Source organism: Ctenocephalides felis, unplaced genomic scaffold (genome assembly GCF_003426905.1).
Source record: "Ctenocephalides felis isolate EL2017-DRISC unplaced genomic scaffold, ASM342690v1 CF-g0.4_SCAFFOLD_01492, whole genome shotgun sequence".
NCBI lineage: Eukaryota > Metazoa > Arthropoda > Insecta > Siphonaptera > Pulicidae > Ctenocephalides > Ctenocephalides felis.
This window is the reverse complement of record NW_020537646.1, coordinates 51,121,214-51,140,852: the sequence shown is the minus strand read 5'-3', so window position 1 is coordinate 51,140,852 and position 19,639 is coordinate 51,121,214. Positions and strand designations below refer to the sequence as shown.

Sequence of the window (19,639 nt, the reverse complement as noted above, 5' to 3'; positions counted from 1 at the left end):
ACTTTGATCAAAGTTCGAAGCTTCGAAGCTAGTGTGCGTATACATGTAGAATGAGTCATACAGAGAATGAAAATTTTAAAACTTTTATGTAATACACCAAAGGACTATCAATTTTCTGGTGAAAATATTGTTTTTTTATGTCCTATTTTGGTGAAACTTCAAACTTTCATTATTGAATAAGATGGGGATGGTAAATGAAAGAAATGTTAGTTTATATCAGATTAAATATATATGTATCATGACTGTTGCTTGTATAATAATATTAACTTTACATAAATGTTATATGTAATACATAAATTGAAAGCTTTTCGAAATCAATGATGAATACTTCTTATATGTACCTAAATTAATCTGAAAGAAAAATATTGAAAGCATATAATTTAAAGTATAAAATTTTAACAGGTATGTAATATTAAATTCACACAAATAATTACCAATCTATGGAGGAAACCCTCTTCTATCAATATTAGCAAATACTGCTCATCGGTATAAAATTTTGGAGAAATTCTTCAACCTTGCATATACTGATACAATAGCTTCCTAAAATTTTTAAAAGTAATATCTTTTTATTCAATAAAACAAAACATACCTGCAGGTAACAAAACAATTAAATCAAATCAAATTGCAGTGTAGAAATCCTGTAAATCCTCATTCTGCAACAAAGTTCCAATAGAAAGATCTAAACTTTGTTCAGCTGATAACACAACATGCATATCATAAAATATCTTATGGCCTTCTCTGAAAATTTCATCATACCATTAAGCAACACATATGTTTGTTTTAATATGGTGGCCAATAGCAAATACATTTTAATTATGAGTACAAACACCTCAATGAATCTATCCAACGAAGCAATTTATTTCTTCTAACGTTAATTATAACAAAATTCACCTTCTTATTCATGTGCTTTCTTCACTTAATATACGCACATGATTGGTGACACTGATTTGCCGCATTATTATTAGAAATAAATAAAAACTGCGATTATAAGAAGCAATAACCATCTTTAACAAGCACATAAGTTTGAATCAAACTTGTCAAAATACGAAATAAAACCTGTCAAACGCCATCTTGTTTGGGCACGTGGTTTGCACTTTTTCGCCACCCCGAGAAGTCACGGCGTTTTCACTAACATTTTTATGAGCTTGCCCGTTCCCTATAGCGGATTTTAAGTGCAACTTGGTGCCCAACAAATATGGCAATTGACATAGATAAATAAACATAAAATGATGAAAGTTTCACATTTGTTCGGAGATAACTTCCGATCACTCGCCATGTTCACCATCTAGTACTTATACTTGTTTATCTATGTTCACCATAGTCTTTTTACGCTTTCTGGAATGATTAGGTGGATTAGGTCATGGCCGGTAATCTCCGAACAAATGAAGATTACCGTGTTTTGAAATGGATTGGTATTTGAATAGTTCGAAGGATGGCGCTACGATTTCCAATTTCATTGATCTAGCAGCTGGCTTGTTGATCTACATTGATTTGATCGGCCATCTTCTATAAGTTGTCAAATTGTCATCGCGTATTGTAGTTGAGATTTTCTGTTATTGTTTATATATAATTATGTTTTGGTGAATACTTTTTTCATTTATTATTAAGTTAAAATGATAAAGTGTTATGTGCCAAATTGTTATAACCCCAAATATAATAAAAAAATGCATGTCTTTCCGGCATCTAATTATCAGGTATGTATATAATGATGTATTATGCATATAATGAATATGTATCATCACAATACTATTAAAATGTTATATATATATATATATATATATATATATTTGTGTAAATATATATTATATATATTTGTGTGTAAAAATTTGTGTGTAAAAAGATGCTTTCAATTTGGATGCAGAGGGCGAATGATCTTTTAATGGATGACCTAACTCTTCGGTTTGTGGCACAAATCAACAATAATTTGAAATCGAAACCAAATAGAAGTGTCTCCTTTACGGCAATAACAAAATAGTTTTCAAGTCACTGGAGAATGCTCTGATACAGAACCAGAAGAAAAATCTGCAACTCCAAGGACAAAGCCAAGTAATTATAACTCTAAATACTTCAATAACATTTGCAAAAAAATATTAATAAATGAATCTTATGTTCTTAGGAGATCGAAGCCTAAACACCTTGAAAAAGATTTTTGCAGCACCTCTAAGATTGTGAAGTGCAGGTTAAAAGTCACCTATTCTGACACCAGTTTTCCGAAAAGGTATTTTTTCATACTAATTGCAGCAAAAATATTTAATATGATAATTACAATATCTTCAATTAATATGATATAACAATATATTCAATAGAAGTCCTTGATGGTAGCTGCAAATTGCCGCAGAATGCAATGATAAGGCGTAGGAGTGCCTTAAATCCCAGAAGATGTATGATACATCAAATTTTGTTTTGGGATTAAAATGCAATGCAATAATTTAAAGGATAAATTCCAACAGAGTATACAATGTTCTGAGAAGTTTTCAAATTTTCCGGAAACTTAAAATGTAAGGGCAAGAATTTTGATAATGTCTCAATTAAGAGTGCATACTCAAAGACCAGACAGTTTATAAAGCGCAAGGGTTTAGTTATAGTTTTAACTAAACCTCCTTGCAATAAAAACTGGATTAAAACGATAGATAGATTTGAGCTACAATTGGTATAAATTAAAAGTAGTTCAGGGTTTTGGTTACTTACATTTAAAAAAACATTTATACAGAAACTATTCAAAGATTTCGTCAAATATAACTTTATTAATGATTGATTAGATAGCAAAATAACTATTAAATGGAGAGATAACAAACAAGAATGTCTCGTAAATGAATTTTAATCCTAGGAATTTAGTTTTATCTCAATTTGGATTTCAATATATATATTTTGTTTTTAGGATTATTTTGTTTGGAAAGTATTCATTCTTTTTTAAAAATGTGCTGTTCTTTTTATCCTTTTAAATTATTGCATTACTTGTCATTTCTTCTAAATTTGTCATTCCATCATCAATACTCCTGTGCTTTTTACTTCTTAGTTTTTAAGTTTTTAATATATTATTATTAGTCATTAAGTAATTAATATGAATAAGTTATTTCTAGAATATTAATAGAATAAGTACTTTAAAAATATGTCTGTAATATACTTTAATTAATAGTAGTCAGTTATTTCTGTTTAGTTTATAATTCTCCAAAAATATGTCTGTGATATATTTGAAAATATATTTTGTATTTCGTATATTTTGTTCTTATTTTAAATAATAATTTTTTTCAGATTTTTGGGCTGTATTGATTTTATGTACAAATGTAGAAGTAATACCAGGGGTTAATTTACATACTGTATGTACATGTGCTGCCATGTAGTGATCTATTCGTAAATTAAAATGAGTGTAACGTCAAATGGCCCGAAATAGCGATCTATTTATGCTTATTTATCTATGGATTAGGTCATAGATAAACAAGTATAATAGATCGCTATGTCTGGCGGTTTGACGTTACCTCGATTGGAATACAAATTTTTAAAAATAGATGGCAGCACATGTATAATATTTAAATTAGCCCCTGGTATTACTTCTTAATTTGTACGTATCGTATACAGCCCCAAAAACCTGAAAAATTTTTAATATTGGAAATAAGAACAAATCATACGAAATACAAAATATATATTTTCAAAGATATTACATATGTTTAAAGAACAATTAAAATTATGTTTATATTAACAATTATAATTACAGTTATGGAATGTTTGAAAATATAATAATTATTATACATAATTATAAAAGTATTATAATTTCACAATTATGCTTAAATAATATTTCAAAAACTAAATATGTAAGTCAAGAAAATCACAGAAGTATTTAACTAAACTAAGCACAAATAACTAACTAATATTAATTACTTAATGACTAATATTAATATATTAAAATCTTAAAAACTAAGAAGAAACTACAAGCACAGGAGCACGCAATGAAATTACAAATTTAGAAGGAATGACAAATAATACAAAAATTTAAAGGGTTAAGAAAAAAACAAATAATTTGTTAAAAAGTACAAATACTTCACAAGCAAAAAAGTCCTAAAAACATAAAATATATATATTGATATCAAAATTGAGAGAAGTTCAAATTCCTAGGATTAAAACTCATTTACGAGACATTGTTCTTTATTAATTCTGCATGTAATAGTTATTTCGCTATCTAATGAATTAATAGTAAAGTTGCATTTAACAAAACCTTTGAATAGTTTCTGTACGAGTGTTTTATAACATTACATTTAGCCATGTTCCATCATGAAAACATTATCATTGAAATTGCCATAAAAGATCAACAAAGTGTTTACAATGAACAGAATAATGTTTTATGCACATACAATTGTTTATGAATCAAAAGATAAAAGCAATATTTTTGATTCCCAAGGTCGGTAACAAATATATCTTGAATTTAAACATTATATTGGGATGTTACACAAGTTTTATTTGAAGAATATTATAACACTAATCTTCAATCAAAATACATTAAAATATTATGTATGGTATAGACTCTCTTTATAAGTGTTCACATTTGCTAATGTAATAGATAATCTTATTAAATATAACAATGAACTTACGTTGATGAACATTTAAACCAATACTAGTTTACTTTATAAGTGTTTACATTTGCTAATGTAATATATAATCTTATTAAATATAACAATGAACTTACGTTGATAAACATTTAAACCATACTAGCTGAATAACTGTTTTGCAACTTCAACAATATGAGATTCAATCCAATCATATAACAATTCCGAAGATAATGGTATTTCATCAAACATCAAAACACAGTATCTGCTACTAATACTTTTTAAAAGAAATAGCTGAACCTAATGTTTTAAATAGACATTCATAAATACACTATACACTTGTATCTCTGAATGCAACTTTCTCAATGTTTGAGGACATGGCAAAATAAAATTTGTCTCCAAAAATAGTAGACCTTTGGAGACTTTTTGTACGACTTATTCCTTAAATTATTGCATTGTTTATGAATCCTTCTTGTCATTACATATTGCATTCCTTGGTTGTCAAAAGTACTCCTGCGCTTTGTTCGTGCATTTTGCAGCAATTTGCAGGTACCCCCAAGACACCTATTCAATATAATAACATGTTGACATATCTTGATTATATATAATTATTGCTGCAATTATTATTAAAAAATACCTTTGCGGAAACTTGTATTGGAATAGCTAAATATTTTAACCCGCACTTGACACTTTTTTAGGTACTATAAAAACACTTTGCCATATTAAATTTCACAAATGTTCACTTAAACAAAATTTTAGAAACAACACGAGTTCAAAAAGTTAGGTTATTCGTACAGCCATACAGACAGCGATCAAATACTTGACAGCCACTTGCATGAACCACGAACAATTTGTAGTTGAAATTGAGCGCATGAGCCATCTGTTTTTAAAAATTGAAACTACTCAGGACCAAAACAGTGCAACGCGCATTTGTTCGAAGATAACTCCCCATGGATTAGGTTGTTCAAACACGGGGTCATACTCTTCTTTTATCTATGCACGGGGTATTCTAATACAGCCACTAAATTCTGATACATGACAGATGGGTTTATCTATGATTCTAATATTGTCTAGGGTTCAATCCCAAAACGTTTAAATCTCTGGCTGCGGTGCTAATGTCATTATTTATGAATGATATGACAGCTTAACTATATATAAGAATTTTTTGTGTTTTTTAGGTTATATTTATTTTAAGCTAGGACGTCAAAAAATATCTTCTCTCTGTTCATTGTGTTATTTAATCTATTCCAGCTATTTTAAAACTATTTTTTCTTAAAGAACACATTTATGCAATTTATATCTATATCTAGAGGGAATGCAGCAATCGTAAAAGAGAACAAATGTTTTGCTATTTTAAAAACATACCGAGATATGTTGCATTGCAAAAAATTTCATACTTAATGAATATTCGTTTCTCTGTTAGTTCTACTACTCTTACACCGTTAGACGATTTTACATCGCATTTAGTAAGGGAGAAGAGTGAAAAATGGGGCCGTACAACAAGACAAAATAATGTAATTCACGAGAAAGAACTGTTGGACTTACCTGGAGTTTCTAATTCTGAGTTGAACATTAGAGATTTAACAACGGTTGAAATCGATAATATATTACTAAATACGTTATACTTGAAAAAATATCCTGACTTCAATTATATATTAGATCAATGCCGCAAGCTTAGTAGGTTGCCTACAACGGAAAAGTTTTTAGAAGCAATTTCGCACTGTAGTCGCATGGGTTTAAAACAAGAAGTGACAAAATTAGATAAACTTTTACTTGATTATAATCCACAGGAATATGAGAATAATGCTCAATTACAGCACTATCATATAGAATTGTTGTGGAAGCAAGGAAATATTGAAAATGCAACACATTCGTTTCTTGACATGTATCAGAAATTTGTACAGTTACGGCCAAAGGTATATGCAATGAATAAACTTTTGTCAAATTTGAGTTTTTGATATGAAAGCTAAAATGTTATTTCATATAAATTAGATGTTAGAATGTGTCACAATAGTTTTTCTTATAAACTGTCTGTCACTAAAATTATTTGTCGGAAAAAAAAATTATTGATAACATGTATAAAAGTAGTGAAATTAAAAAAAAAATTACATTTGGGGATAAGACAAAATTGCACACAACATTCACATGCCAAAATTACGTTTACATATATTAATTACTTTTTAATTACATATGAAAAATAAAATATAATTTTTTTATGGAAAGAAAAAGGGAGGCTTTTGAGTTCAGAAAAATATAATCATGTATATGTATTTATATGTTTTATAGGTACTTGAAATGTCTCTTCATATGATATTTGTTCTTGTACCGAATGGAAGTGATGCCAATTTAGTGATGATGACAAAGTTTGCAACAAATTTTTATAAAAAATTCAATGAACTGCAGCCGTTATGTTTAACATGGGAACTATCATTCCTTAGTGAGTGGTTTTCAGATCAAGTTTGGTCCAAGCAAATTTTGGAACAATGTCCAGAAATACTTGATAAAGTAAAACTCAGGTATATATGTATAATTATAGTCTCAATTTATAACACATCATTATTCAGATATTTTGTACATTATTTAATCTCATTTTAATAAAAATATTAGAGTACTATTATCTCAAAGAAATATTATCATGAGTTTACCTAAAGTGATAATAATTGAATTTTTAAGTGTAATTTGAAGTTTCTTGAAACATAACACAATAGTTCTGATATTTATTTACATAATATTATTAAATATTAAATATGTATGTAACTATCAAGCAAATGTTTTATGAGTTTTAAAACTTTTTCCAGATTATTGCCTATGGCTAATCACTCACTTCAAAAGCATGATGTTGATACTGTACAAAGGATTTTAGAAATCATGTTAGCATATAATTTAAGGAATTCATATATAATATTACTTCATTTACTATTTGACTACAAATGTAAGTATTCATAGTTTAGTTATTATTCATGATCATGTTCTGCTTTTTTACTTAATCCTGCACTAAATTGAAGCAAGATTACTAGATATGTGGTTACTGCTCCCAATATCTAAAAAAAAATTAAATATATATTTTTAATACTAATCTCAATATTCAGATAATTTTAACAATTTATGTCAACATAAAGCATAAAAAGACTCTTAATTAATTGCATTTCAAAATATACTAACACAAAAATGAAATATGGTATTAAATTATAACATACCGCTTGCAACAATGTAAAATCTATGTTGAAGAAACCACATGCTGTAAAATTTATTTCATGATGTATAAACTGTAATGACAGCAAAGTAGCCTGTAAGATTAAATAATTTCGGTTAGAGGCATTTTAAAGAAAATGTTACAAGTTAATGTATTAGCTAATTACCGTTGTTCGAAAGTTATCATCATAGCTGCCATAGTTCTTAATACTATGTAGAATGTTGCCAGTATCATTGGCCTAAAGATATTATTGAAATTAAATGTAATATTACACATATCAGACTAAGAGCTCGCAAACCATCCGACTAAGAACTTGAGATCCACAAAGTTAGAAATTTTTTAATGATATTTTATTGTTGGTCCATTAAGAAAGTACCATTATCCCTTCAATTTTTGAAAATGTCAAAAAAAATTGTTAAAAATTGGTATATCGGATTTTATTCAAAAACACCTTCAAAATGGCGTATAAATTATTTAAATATTAGAGTGGAGCCAGTTCTGTATGGCAATGCGCCCATACCGTTTGTGCGTCGTGACTATTATACTTGACTGGCAGACCCTTGTAACGGTCAGAATGTTCGGGCTGTTCACATATACCTTTTGACCAGTTAAGAGAATACGTTCTCAAAATTTGAGCCATTTGGGAGCTGATCATGAATTTTTTTTTTTTGACTGTTTCAAAAATCGGAGGGATGATGACGCAACCGCGAGGTTCCTGCCAGAATGGTACTTTCTTAATGGATCGATAATAAAATATCATTTGAAAAATTTCTAGCTTTGTGGGAAACGGGTTAGGAATAGATAGGTTTGCGAGCTCTTCTGCTATATATCACTGGCATAAACATAATATATAATTATGCAAATTTATACAAATTAAAAAAAATAAAAGGTTACAAAAAAATTATTTTTAAGAATAAATATCCATACATACTAAAACCAGGAAAAATACAAAATTAAACTCAATGTTTAAAAAAAAAACTTAAAAGTACTAAACTTTGAATGAAATAAAATATAAATAAATAATAAATTATGTAGTTTATCACACAATTAAACGGTTGAAAAAAAATGAAGGGATTATGAGATCTGATCCAAATAATGATATTACAGTAAAAATAGAAAATTAATAGTTTTGTGTGAAAATATTTCGCTTCTTACTGATGTGGTGAAAAGTCTATTGTTTTTTTTTAACTTTCCGTGGGGAAAATCGAAAATGAAAATTGTTGCAAATCTTCACGTTTAAGAGGTTTCTGAACATTTTGGCATACCTCAGAAACATTGGATGTGTGTGGGTGTATCTGTTCACGTTTTCAGAGATGTGCTGATTAGTTTTTGGCAAAGGCAGGTCGAGCCGTTACGGAGATACGGAGCAAAGTGTGCAGAAAATAGAAATCGAGTTTTTGTGAGAACGGATTATCAATTTGATCTAAAAACATTCAATTTGTAATGATTGGGAGAATTGGTGATTAGTTTTTGGGAAAACTGGTTCAGCCATTTTGAAGATACAGAGCTAAATGTTGAAAAATGACAGTTTTTCAAAGAACTAAGCATCTGATTTGAATGATTCAAAAAACTATCTGCTTGTATTGACAAAAAAATTGTTTTTGGGAAAAATAAAATTCAATTCATTTTTTTTATATATCGAAAATAATAATTAATGAATAATTTGTCATAATCAATGAATTGTGTATGTGATAAGACAATACATATAGCATGTAATGAAATTTACCTCTGATGCACACATATGGCATGTTCCACATAAGACAATCAGGGGTAGAACATACAAAAGCAGCCATATAGTGCTGCAAGTAGAAGATAGCGCGCCTTTAGATTCTGTTAGTACAAGAAGATAGAACATTTGACATGTAGTCGTCACGAAAATGAAAGCTATTGTCACTAAGCTCTGTATGCCAAGTGCATGCATTATTTTCTTTGATATTTCACATAAATTATGATGTATCTCGCCCATTATTTGTAGAACTGATGAATCTATCATTTGTACATGGTTTTCAATAGCACTCACTTTATTTACTTTCATTCCTTTCAACGGAGTTGCAATTTTCGTTTCAGGCAGGTATACTGTTTTCGTAATCGGTCTTACCTAAAAATATGAATGGAATAAAATTTAATTTAAACTCCTTTGCATTAAATTAAATAGTCGAATGATGTATATAGTACTAATTTAGTCTTCGAATAAAACAAACGGTAATTGCTGTTCGGAGTTGGCTACGCTACACAAACAAATCATCATATTTTCTAAACTGTTAATTATTTTTCCATCAATATGTAAGATTTTGAAATTTAATGATTTCGGAATACACATATTTAGAAGACTATGTTAAGATCAAATAGAGTATTATATGAAAAATTGAAAGTATTGACCTTTAAATATTATGCACATACAATTATATTACAGAATAATAATAAATAAATGTTGTTTTGAACAATTCGTTGAATTTTATATAAAAACGATATGTTACACATTCTGTTCACAAAATAGAGGTTAAAGTATTTAATTTTTCAATACTTTATTTTTACCTATTATCATATTCACTTTATTAATGTCATAATTGAATTTTATAGAAAATAGTTTTCTCAAATTTTTCCGGAAACGATTGGCCGTACCCGAAAGTTGGATATTGAGTTAATGTTACCAAATAACATTCTCTAAAACGATTCCTCTATACTAAGCTTTAGTATTTTTAATACAATAGTTGTATTATTTCTTCCATGCCCGTGAGCATTTTTTTGTTTTAAAATACGGCCGATTATGTATTATTATGACATTGCATATTTAAAGGCATGAACTATTAAACTATTTGTACTTATAACTAACACTATCAACTATAACGGTTGAATTGCAGTGATTAATTAGTTCGGTATGTTTTAAAGAGAAGTCTTATAAAAAATTTTAATGATTTTAAGATGTTTTAGAACTTTTTTGATCTTGAATATCACTTTTCTTCTAGAAGCTTAAAAGCATTTTTTTGTAATTGATATAATATATATTTTAAGTGCTACAATCTTCTAATATTTATTACTATAATAATTTTGTACTGCTACTTCCGCCTCTTTTTGAATTCACGCAATTGATAGGCAGTTCAGCATGTTTTATATTTAATGATAGGGGAAGTACGAACAAAATGACATGGTGTTTTATTTTCAGTCAATCGGTTTTACTTATCTTAGAAGATCTTATTAGATTTATTGATGACCAGTAACATTGAAGACCATTCAATGAAGTAGAAACTATAATAACATATTTATTGAGGAAAAATGCAACTAATTGCAAAATCCACTGTCTCAATATAGTACGGCCATATATGGTACGTGATATAAAGGTAAGGAATACAGTTCACAAATAATAAATCGTTTGGTTTTTTTGGTATATCGAACCATGCCGTAAGAGCCTGAAGGGGAAAAAAATCAATGTTCGCCAGACTCAGAACCGAAAAAGAGTGTTTCGCATTAAATAAAAGTTTCTTCTTGTTTCCGGTAAATCTTTTGATTTATAAAAAATAATCTATAAAGCCATTCCGATTTGTGAGCTTTAAATTTTCTTTTTTCTTGGTCTCGAATGAACTAACTGCCCGGTAGCGCTTGCGAAATTGTACTATGCCATTTCGTCATTTTATAAGTATGTCATTTAGTCCGAAGGTGAACAAAAATGAAATATTATTCAAAAATTTCATCAAACACAAAGATTATTGCAATAAAATTGACTAAGCGCATCGATTTTAATAGAAATAATAACAATCGCCAAAAAGTATGGGAAGACCAACAAATTAAAGTTTTGAAGGTGCGATCACGTTGGAACTGATTAATGCGACAAGATTATGATAATGACTCTAAACATCTGACAGGATCGTGATTAAGGCTTTCTTAATGTAATAGAGACTAAATTTCTAAATAAAACCTAGCCAACTTTTAAATAAAAAACAATGTGTCATTATGTCCATATATTCCATGTTGTCAGATTTTTCCTTTTTATTTTTTTAAAATAGTTTTTATGTTAAAGTGTATTAAAATTGCAAATATTCCGATGTTTTTAAATAGAAACATTTTTTATGCATTTTTATAGTTAGATGTTAAATTATACTTTAATAATTGAAGATCAAATCTCCCTAACCTAGCGTTCTTAATAGCGTTTTTAATACTTTACATTTTTAACAGTTTGGTAATGAGCATACCTGAATAATATTACTGCTTAGGAAGTCGATTTTCTGTCTACATATCCTCCTGGGTTTATTGAATTCCTCCATTTTTTCATTGATAACTTTATATCGCTTGCGAAGTGCATTTGTAAAGTTTGTGTATAAGGAGACAAATGCCCACAAACCACTCAATGGTCCGTAATAAGTTAGCCAATTAACGCCAGCCGTGAAATAACCATTTAGAATGGAAATTATGTTCACCAAAGCACAGCTACCAATTCCAATGCCCCAAACAACTATTTGCTGAATTAACATTTGTTTCACAGTTGACTGAAAATATTATAAGAGCACCCATCTAATTATCTATATGTGCTCATCATTATTACTAAATTAAATGAAACAACTAATGTTATCATGATAAGTTTCTAATACCTATAATTTATGATGATCTGGAAAGTAGCGATTGGAAAGAAATGAAGTCCCTACGTCAGAAGTAGTAGAAAGTTGTTATCAAATTTAAAATATGTTGGACTAGTATTGAATTCTAAATTATTATCAATATTTTTACAAAATTTATTTAATTTCAAATTAGTACAAATACTTTTCTTTTGGAAACAGTTACATACCGATATTCTACGATTTCAATATTTTATTTTTGACTATTATGATGTTTATTAATATTAAATTTGGTAAAAACGCCCGATTGAGAAGTATTATGACATTGCATATTTAATGGAGTAAACTTTTAAACTACGACTATGTACTGATAACTAACACTATCAATTATAAAAGTTGAAATGTATTGATTAATTTGCGGAATATTTACAGGAGAAATCTTATAAAAATGTTTAATAGTTTTAATATATTTTAGAGCGGCATGGCATCTTTGATATCACGTTTTTCTAGAATCTTAAAAGAATTACTGTTTTGAAATTAATATAATATTTAAGTCCACTATCTTCTAATATTTATTAATATAATAATTTTCTACTGCTGCTTCCGCCTCTTTTGAACTCACGCAGCTGATAGGCATTTTAGATCTTAGATATTGAATAATAATAATGATTATCTATAAAATAGTTATTTTTATATATTACCTGATATTTTGCATCAGGCGCGATTTTCTTCAACTTCTCATCTACCAAGATCATAAGATTGTAACAATTCGTTATCAAATTTTGTTGAAAAATTGCACATAACCAACACACGGTTTGCGTCGCACACCCAATTGATATTTGCAAATAGGTTGTTGAGGTTTTTATCGTTAAATCACCATCAGTGTCTTCAATACTTCTTTGAACTGCTGTACCAAAAGTCATCCAGTACGAGAACATCAATAAAACTGTGTAAATAGCTGCCCAGCGATTGGGGCGATAGACATTGTTATTCCGGGAATATGGAGCTTGCCCTATAATTCTATTCATATAGTATACTGGAGTAATAGCTGCACCAAATGTTGACATTGTTTTCTTCAATTTGCATGGTTTTAATTGATAATGCTCGTTAAAATCGTTTTCACTTTCAGAAATCTAATGAGGTGTGCATATATGGCATACAATTTAATTTAACTGTAAGCCAATTTATTAAATGTTAATAAATAAATTAGTTAAATTCGAGTTTAAATTATATTCCAAAATTATTTTCTTATATAGAACTAATGAACGCGATTTGTTCGAAAAAATGTGAGTTGCGTTGGTGAACACTATTCTAATATATGTAATAAATTGTAAGTTACGTCTATATAAACAGTTCCAAATACAAATAATCGGCCTAATTAGAAATATGTACGATGGTGAACATTAATTTCTTTTCCGTATTTTTTATGCTATTGACGATGTCAGATTTATGATTGAGAATTGATGGTATCACGTCCTTAGTATATACAATTTATATATATATATATATATATATATATATAAATTTTTCTAAAAACTTTTAAACTTTTCTTAAAAAAATATTTTTTAATATATTATATTGACGTTGTGGCAATATGAATATAAAAAAATGAGATTTGAAAAAAAATCATTTTGTTTCTAAAACAAAGAAAAGAAAATTAACAGGAGTTCATGCAAACTGCCCTGTACTCATTAAAATTAAAAAAATAAACATAATTGAAAATACTCGAGTTATAAGTGTGTATGGTATACTGATTAAATATAAAATATTATATTTTTCTCTTCAATAATACCGGGTGTTTTTAAGTTGACGATAATGTACATGCAAGGCAAAATCATTCATACAATTATGAACATGATTATCGTTTTTTATTGAGATTTATGATAATACCCCATTATTATTGTTCTATTATTTTTATTATTGTTAAATTTCATATTAAATTATTATTAATTTTTATTCAGAATTACTATTTACTTTCCACTTCTCCATATAGTATGAATTTTGCTAATTTCTGCTGGAGCGAGAGAAATCGATATTATAACACAAAACCGACATCGAAATCTTATTACCCATTAAGGAGATGGTACGATTTTCACAAAATTATAACATATTTTAAATAAAAACACTAATTTTATTTAAATAAAATTATAATATTCACTAGATACGTGTTAGATTAAATAGTATTTAGTATTGCGCCATTGATTTTCATTTATTGTGACGACTGCAACAAATTTTAAGAGGTTTAAATTAATTTAAATATTTATGTAAATATATTATATTCCATTTATTTAATTCTTTGTGTAATTCTGTTTTTAAGCATTTAACTATTTGCTAAGCGTTGCTTAATATTAAAAACTAATTATCTAAATGGCTCATTATCAGAGTTGCCTATGCTATATTGGAATACTCATACTAATTGTAATGGACGCAATATATAACAAGTACTTTTCATTGAATATAAGATTGAAATCTTCAATCAATACTAGTATATGAAGCCAATTCCGGTCAAAGTTTCCTCGACTTAAATGACTGCAAAAATAAAATTTCATTGTATTTTAATACGCACACTTTATTTTACATGAAACCATAATTATTTTTAAATTTGGTTTTAGAGATACAATGAAAAAAGTAAAGTAAAGTAATAAATTTTGTTAACATATCTATTATTGGTTCCGTATGAAGATGCATCTACAGTAGAGCTCGTTAAATAACCGGACTAATTGTTTTTGATAGACATTTGGATAATCGAATATCCGTATAATTGAATGTATGAAGAATAATGCTGTGTATTTATTAAATATAACAATTACATACATAGGCATCAACGAAAATAATGTTTATTAAGAAATTGAAACTTCCTTTTGTATGCACATATATATTTTTTGAGATTACATTACATACGTATACTGAACTGCAATCAAGCAAAAATTCGAATTGTAAATATGTACATACATAGAAATTGGTCGAAGTTGGTAGTCCGGATAATCGCGAATCCGTAGAACCGAGGGCCGGATAAACGAGGTTCTACTGTACAGTGTTTAATTAGTTAGACTAAATCGCCCCGCTTACGCGTTTCGATATCTTGTCTCTAAAAGAGCTTTTCAAAAAAAATTGAAAGTCTCAAAAATCTTATTTTTTCAAAGTTTTGAAAAAAAAAATCAAAGCCATACTACGCATCACTAGTTATTGATTATATTTTGACGATTATAAATTGAAATTCTCGCTACCTTATTTCTACTGAATTTTTTGAGTGGTATTGCCCTCGATATCACTTTTGGAACTAAAGTAGTTTATGCAAACTGCCCTGTACATTATGCGCCCCCACCACTATTTCAAAGACATTGAAGCTACATATAATGTAGCTGCAATTTATTGTCAAATTTATATATTATCCATACCACAAGATTATGAATGTCGCCTTATCATTTTGGCAATACCATATCATCTTTAGATCAAGTAATTTCTTTGAATCATAGAACTTCAAAAATATGTCTTATAGATCAGCCAGTTTAATTGCCATCGGCCCTTCAACGCGATGCATACGAAAAAATATACGCACGCCTTAGGGGGCGCCAACACAAAATTTTCAATATAGTTTTTTTTAATATATAATTTCTTTGCATCTTATACTAATCTTTCCACAATATTTTTAAAATTCGTAAAAATTTCACTTTGTAAAAACAAATGGGAAATTAAAGATGGATACATACAATTCGGTCTTCACGATATCGATTAGGAGATGTTTAAGATGCAATTTTGGATATCTTAAATAATAAAAAATTAAAATTAATTTAATCCACCATGAAGTACCAGTGTTACGTTATGGTTATGATTATGTTATACCGTTTAAAAGATTTCAATTTGTAATATAGTATGAGAATTGAGACTCATCATTTCATTTAAAGCAGTTCTACATTTAACATCGCTGATGTTATAAATGTACATGCAATTTGGCGTGAAGAGTAATTTAAAAAACAATAATTATCTTTAGGTAAACGGTAAATATTCGTTTATTATATTAAAAAATTGTAAACATGGATACAGAACAACGTCTGTCGGGTCATCTAATGTGTGTATATATATATATATATATATATATATAAATATATATATATATATATATATATATATAAATATATATATATATATATATATACACCTAAGTCTGTTTTTACACGGAGATTGGTTCCAGAAGAAGCCTTGTAAAAAAAAACGTGTAAAAAAAGACATTGATCTTATACAAAAATGGGTGATTTGTCCTACTCTCTAAAACCTATTAAAATTAGTGAAGAACAAGAATTTTCAAGAACAAAAATTTATGTTTATTTTAATAATATTTCCCCTAAATTAGTGCTATTCACATTTGCTTTGACCAGTAAGAATTGTTTGTACGCGCTAAAGGGGAATTTACTTAAATCTTTAAGCTAGTGTTCGCAAACTATCGATACTATCGATGGTTTCAGACTTTTTTCTTTCATAAGTACATACTTTTTTGTGATATGAACATACATCGCAATAATTAAATTTGACAAAAAAATTTAAGTACATAAAATTTCAAATCGTGCTAAATGGAATAAAATCGTGTAAAAAAATTAAAAATATTCAATTTTCAAACCGTGTTATATCAAAACCGTGTACAAAAAGACCGTGTAAAAACAGACTTAGGTGTATATATAATATGCTTGTACACTAAAATCTTCGTCTAGTCAAAAACTATAGACCTACAAAAATTGATTTGAAGATATTGTATGTTGACATACCACCGCATTTTGTTTATTTCAATGCCGACAGTGCTCATGATAAGTTATAATTATATCATGTTTGCCAAATAAGCAGGCTCATTCGAACAAGGATTTTTATCTATTACATCTTTTATAAAATCAATCTGTCAATAATTACTTATTGTGTAAATATAGAGTGTCATTAATCGCACGTACAGATATTTGTTAAGCTTACTTATATATATATATATATATATATATATATATATATATATATATATATATATATATCTTATATATAAAATTCTTCTGTAATGATGTATGTAAATATACTCCTCCTAAACGATTATTCGGATTTTGATGAATCTTTCAGGAGTTTGTTAAGGAATTTTTTAGGATTAAATAATTTTAGAAATAAATGGAAAAATTTGCAAAAAACATCATATTATTGTTTGACATTGAAAACATTTTGATACAAGAGAACTGTCATCTGCCAAAAATATTTGTATAATATACTTAAATGAAAACGACGATGTTGTCTTAGCCATGTATTTTAAACAACTATATTTTACAGAATAAAAAGAATAAAATTGAAAGCTCAAAATGGCGGGTCAAAAGCCCCCCTACCAGATTTTGGTTATTTCTAAAGCACACCGTTAGATGGCGACATAATTAATTATATTTTATCCAATATTGATTCGCTTGAATTTTGAATTTAGTTTAAACGAGGCTAAATAATATTAGTATATGCATAATTATGAATAAGAATGATTCCATATTTATGATTAAAACCAGCTAAAATGTGCCAGAAATTAAAACAATATAAGTTACAAAATATGTTGGCTGATGAAATTATATAATTTAGTTTAATAAATAACACAATACTTTCAAAATTGCATATACATTATTTTCTTAAACTTACGCATGTTGTATTTTGCTTTGCTTTACTAAATTATTTCAATACAAATAATATTTCTAGTTGTTGAAAAAATGACGATTTAAAATTGTGATTGAAGTGTGCCATATGAATTAGATTTTACAATTCACCTAAAATTTTAACTAAAGTAATAATGTTTAATAAATTATTAGTAAGAAAAATGCAATTTAGAAATATTAATTGACAAAAAACAATTAATATAGTGTACGCGTTTATAAAATTTGTAGCAATTATTTTGGCTGGAAATAACAAAGGTGTTATTGTTCTTTTACCATAGATACTATATTTATTCTTTCTGTATTTATTATACTGATCAAAAAACTAAAGTTTCCAATACGTATATAGGTTATGCTAATACCATAAATAGTAAATTAAAAAGTATATGATAGGATATTAAAATATGTGGAACTTTTGAAATGTAAACATGGGTACAGGACAACGTCTGTCGGGTCATCTAGTATATATATACATATATATATATATATATAATATATATATATTTTAAAGTGTTGTAGAGTTTTGCACTGTTTCACTGTTTCAGTATTTGTAAATTTTATTAATAATACTTGCTCATAAACCCGTTGTTACAATTGCCTCACTACAGGATGCCATTCACCACTAGTTCTATTCCATAACTGGATGAAAAGTTCTCTCTTCTTTTGTCGTCTCATATTTGTAAAATTGATTGAGTATCAATAATATATGATAATGGATTCTTTATTGTTTGCATAGTTGACTAGTTTTAGTATTGTAATTTCTTTTTAATGTTTCTGTAGAGTATCATTAGCATTTTGTAATCAATTTTTAAAAGCAATTTTTTCTAATGCTTTCTGCAATTCACTCAACACATTCTAAATATAAATAATCACAGTTTTTTAACCGAATTTTCTATTCATTCAAAGTTTTTTCAATTTTTAACTTCCCGTAGGGTAAGTTATTGTAATGGGCCGAAAATCGGAATTGAAAATTTTTACATTTCTCGACGTTTTGAAGGTTTCTGAGCATTTTGGCATACCTCACAAAAAATGGATGTGTGTGCGTGCGTGTGTGTGTGTGTATGTGTGTGTGTGTGTGTGTATGTATGTGTGGATACAAATTTCCAGTCACGTTTTAGGGCGCACGGATCAACCGATTTGAATGGTTCAAAAAACATTCGATTCCTATTGATAGGAAAAAGAGCTGATTAGTTTTTGGCAAAGGCAGGTCCAGCCGTTTCGGAGATACGGAGCAAAGAGTGCGGAAAATAGAAATCGAATTTTTGAGAGAACGGAGTATCCGATTTGAATGATCTAAAAAACATTCAATTAGTAATGATTGGGAGAAGTGTTTATTAGTTTTTGGCAAAGGCAGGCCCGGCCATTTCGAAGATACGGAGCTAAATATGTATAAAAAAAATGGCAGTTTTTGAGAGAACTAAGCGTCCGATTTGAATGATTCAAAAAACTTTCTGCTTGTCTTAACAAAATAATTGATTTTGGAAAAAAAAATTTTGTTCCTTTTTTTTTTTTTTTTAGTTTTTTGTTGAAACAAATAATTTCAACTTTGCAATTCAGTTTATATAATTTTTATAAATATTAGACAATGTTACAATATTTATAATAATCTATTTGAAACATTCAGTATTCCTCGAACATTTCGTTACGGTACGGGAAGTTCCAGCAATTTGCCTTAAGGCACGATGCCACCCACCCCACTAGTTTCTA

General features: G+C 28.0%; 2 protein-coding genes across 2 annotated transcripts; one reads left to right on the top strand and one right to left on the bottom strand.

Moving 5' to 3' along the window:
* The first annotated feature begins 5,737 nt into the window (after positions 1 to 5,737).
* Positions 5,738 to 7,484, top strand: LOC113371357. The gene is made up of 3 exons (XM_026611986.1): positions 5,738 to 6,454; positions 6,825 to 7,054; positions 7,337 to 7,484. Exons 1-3 carry the CDS (start codon positions 5,879 to 5,881, stop codon positions 7,482 to 7,484), a joined length of 954 nt encoding a protein of 317 aa, XP_026467771.1. The 5' UTR covers positions 5,738 to 5,878.
* Positions 7,485 to 7,492: 8 nt separating this feature from the next.
* Positions 7,493 to 13,345, bottom strand: LOC113371356 (gustatory receptor for sugar taste 43a-like). Its single transcript, XM_026611985.1, has 6 exons — positions 12,980 to 13,345; positions 11,919 to 12,212; positions 9,458 to 9,829; positions 7,898 to 7,969; positions 7,736 to 7,825; positions 7,493 to 7,579 (listed from the first exon to the last, which is right to left on the bottom strand). The coding sequence occupies exons 1-6, from the start codon at positions 13,343 to 13,345 to the stop codon at positions 7,493 to 7,495; spliced, it is 1,281 nt and encodes a 426-aa protein (XP_026467770.1).
* Positions 13,346 to 19,639: the final 6,294 nt, after the last annotated feature.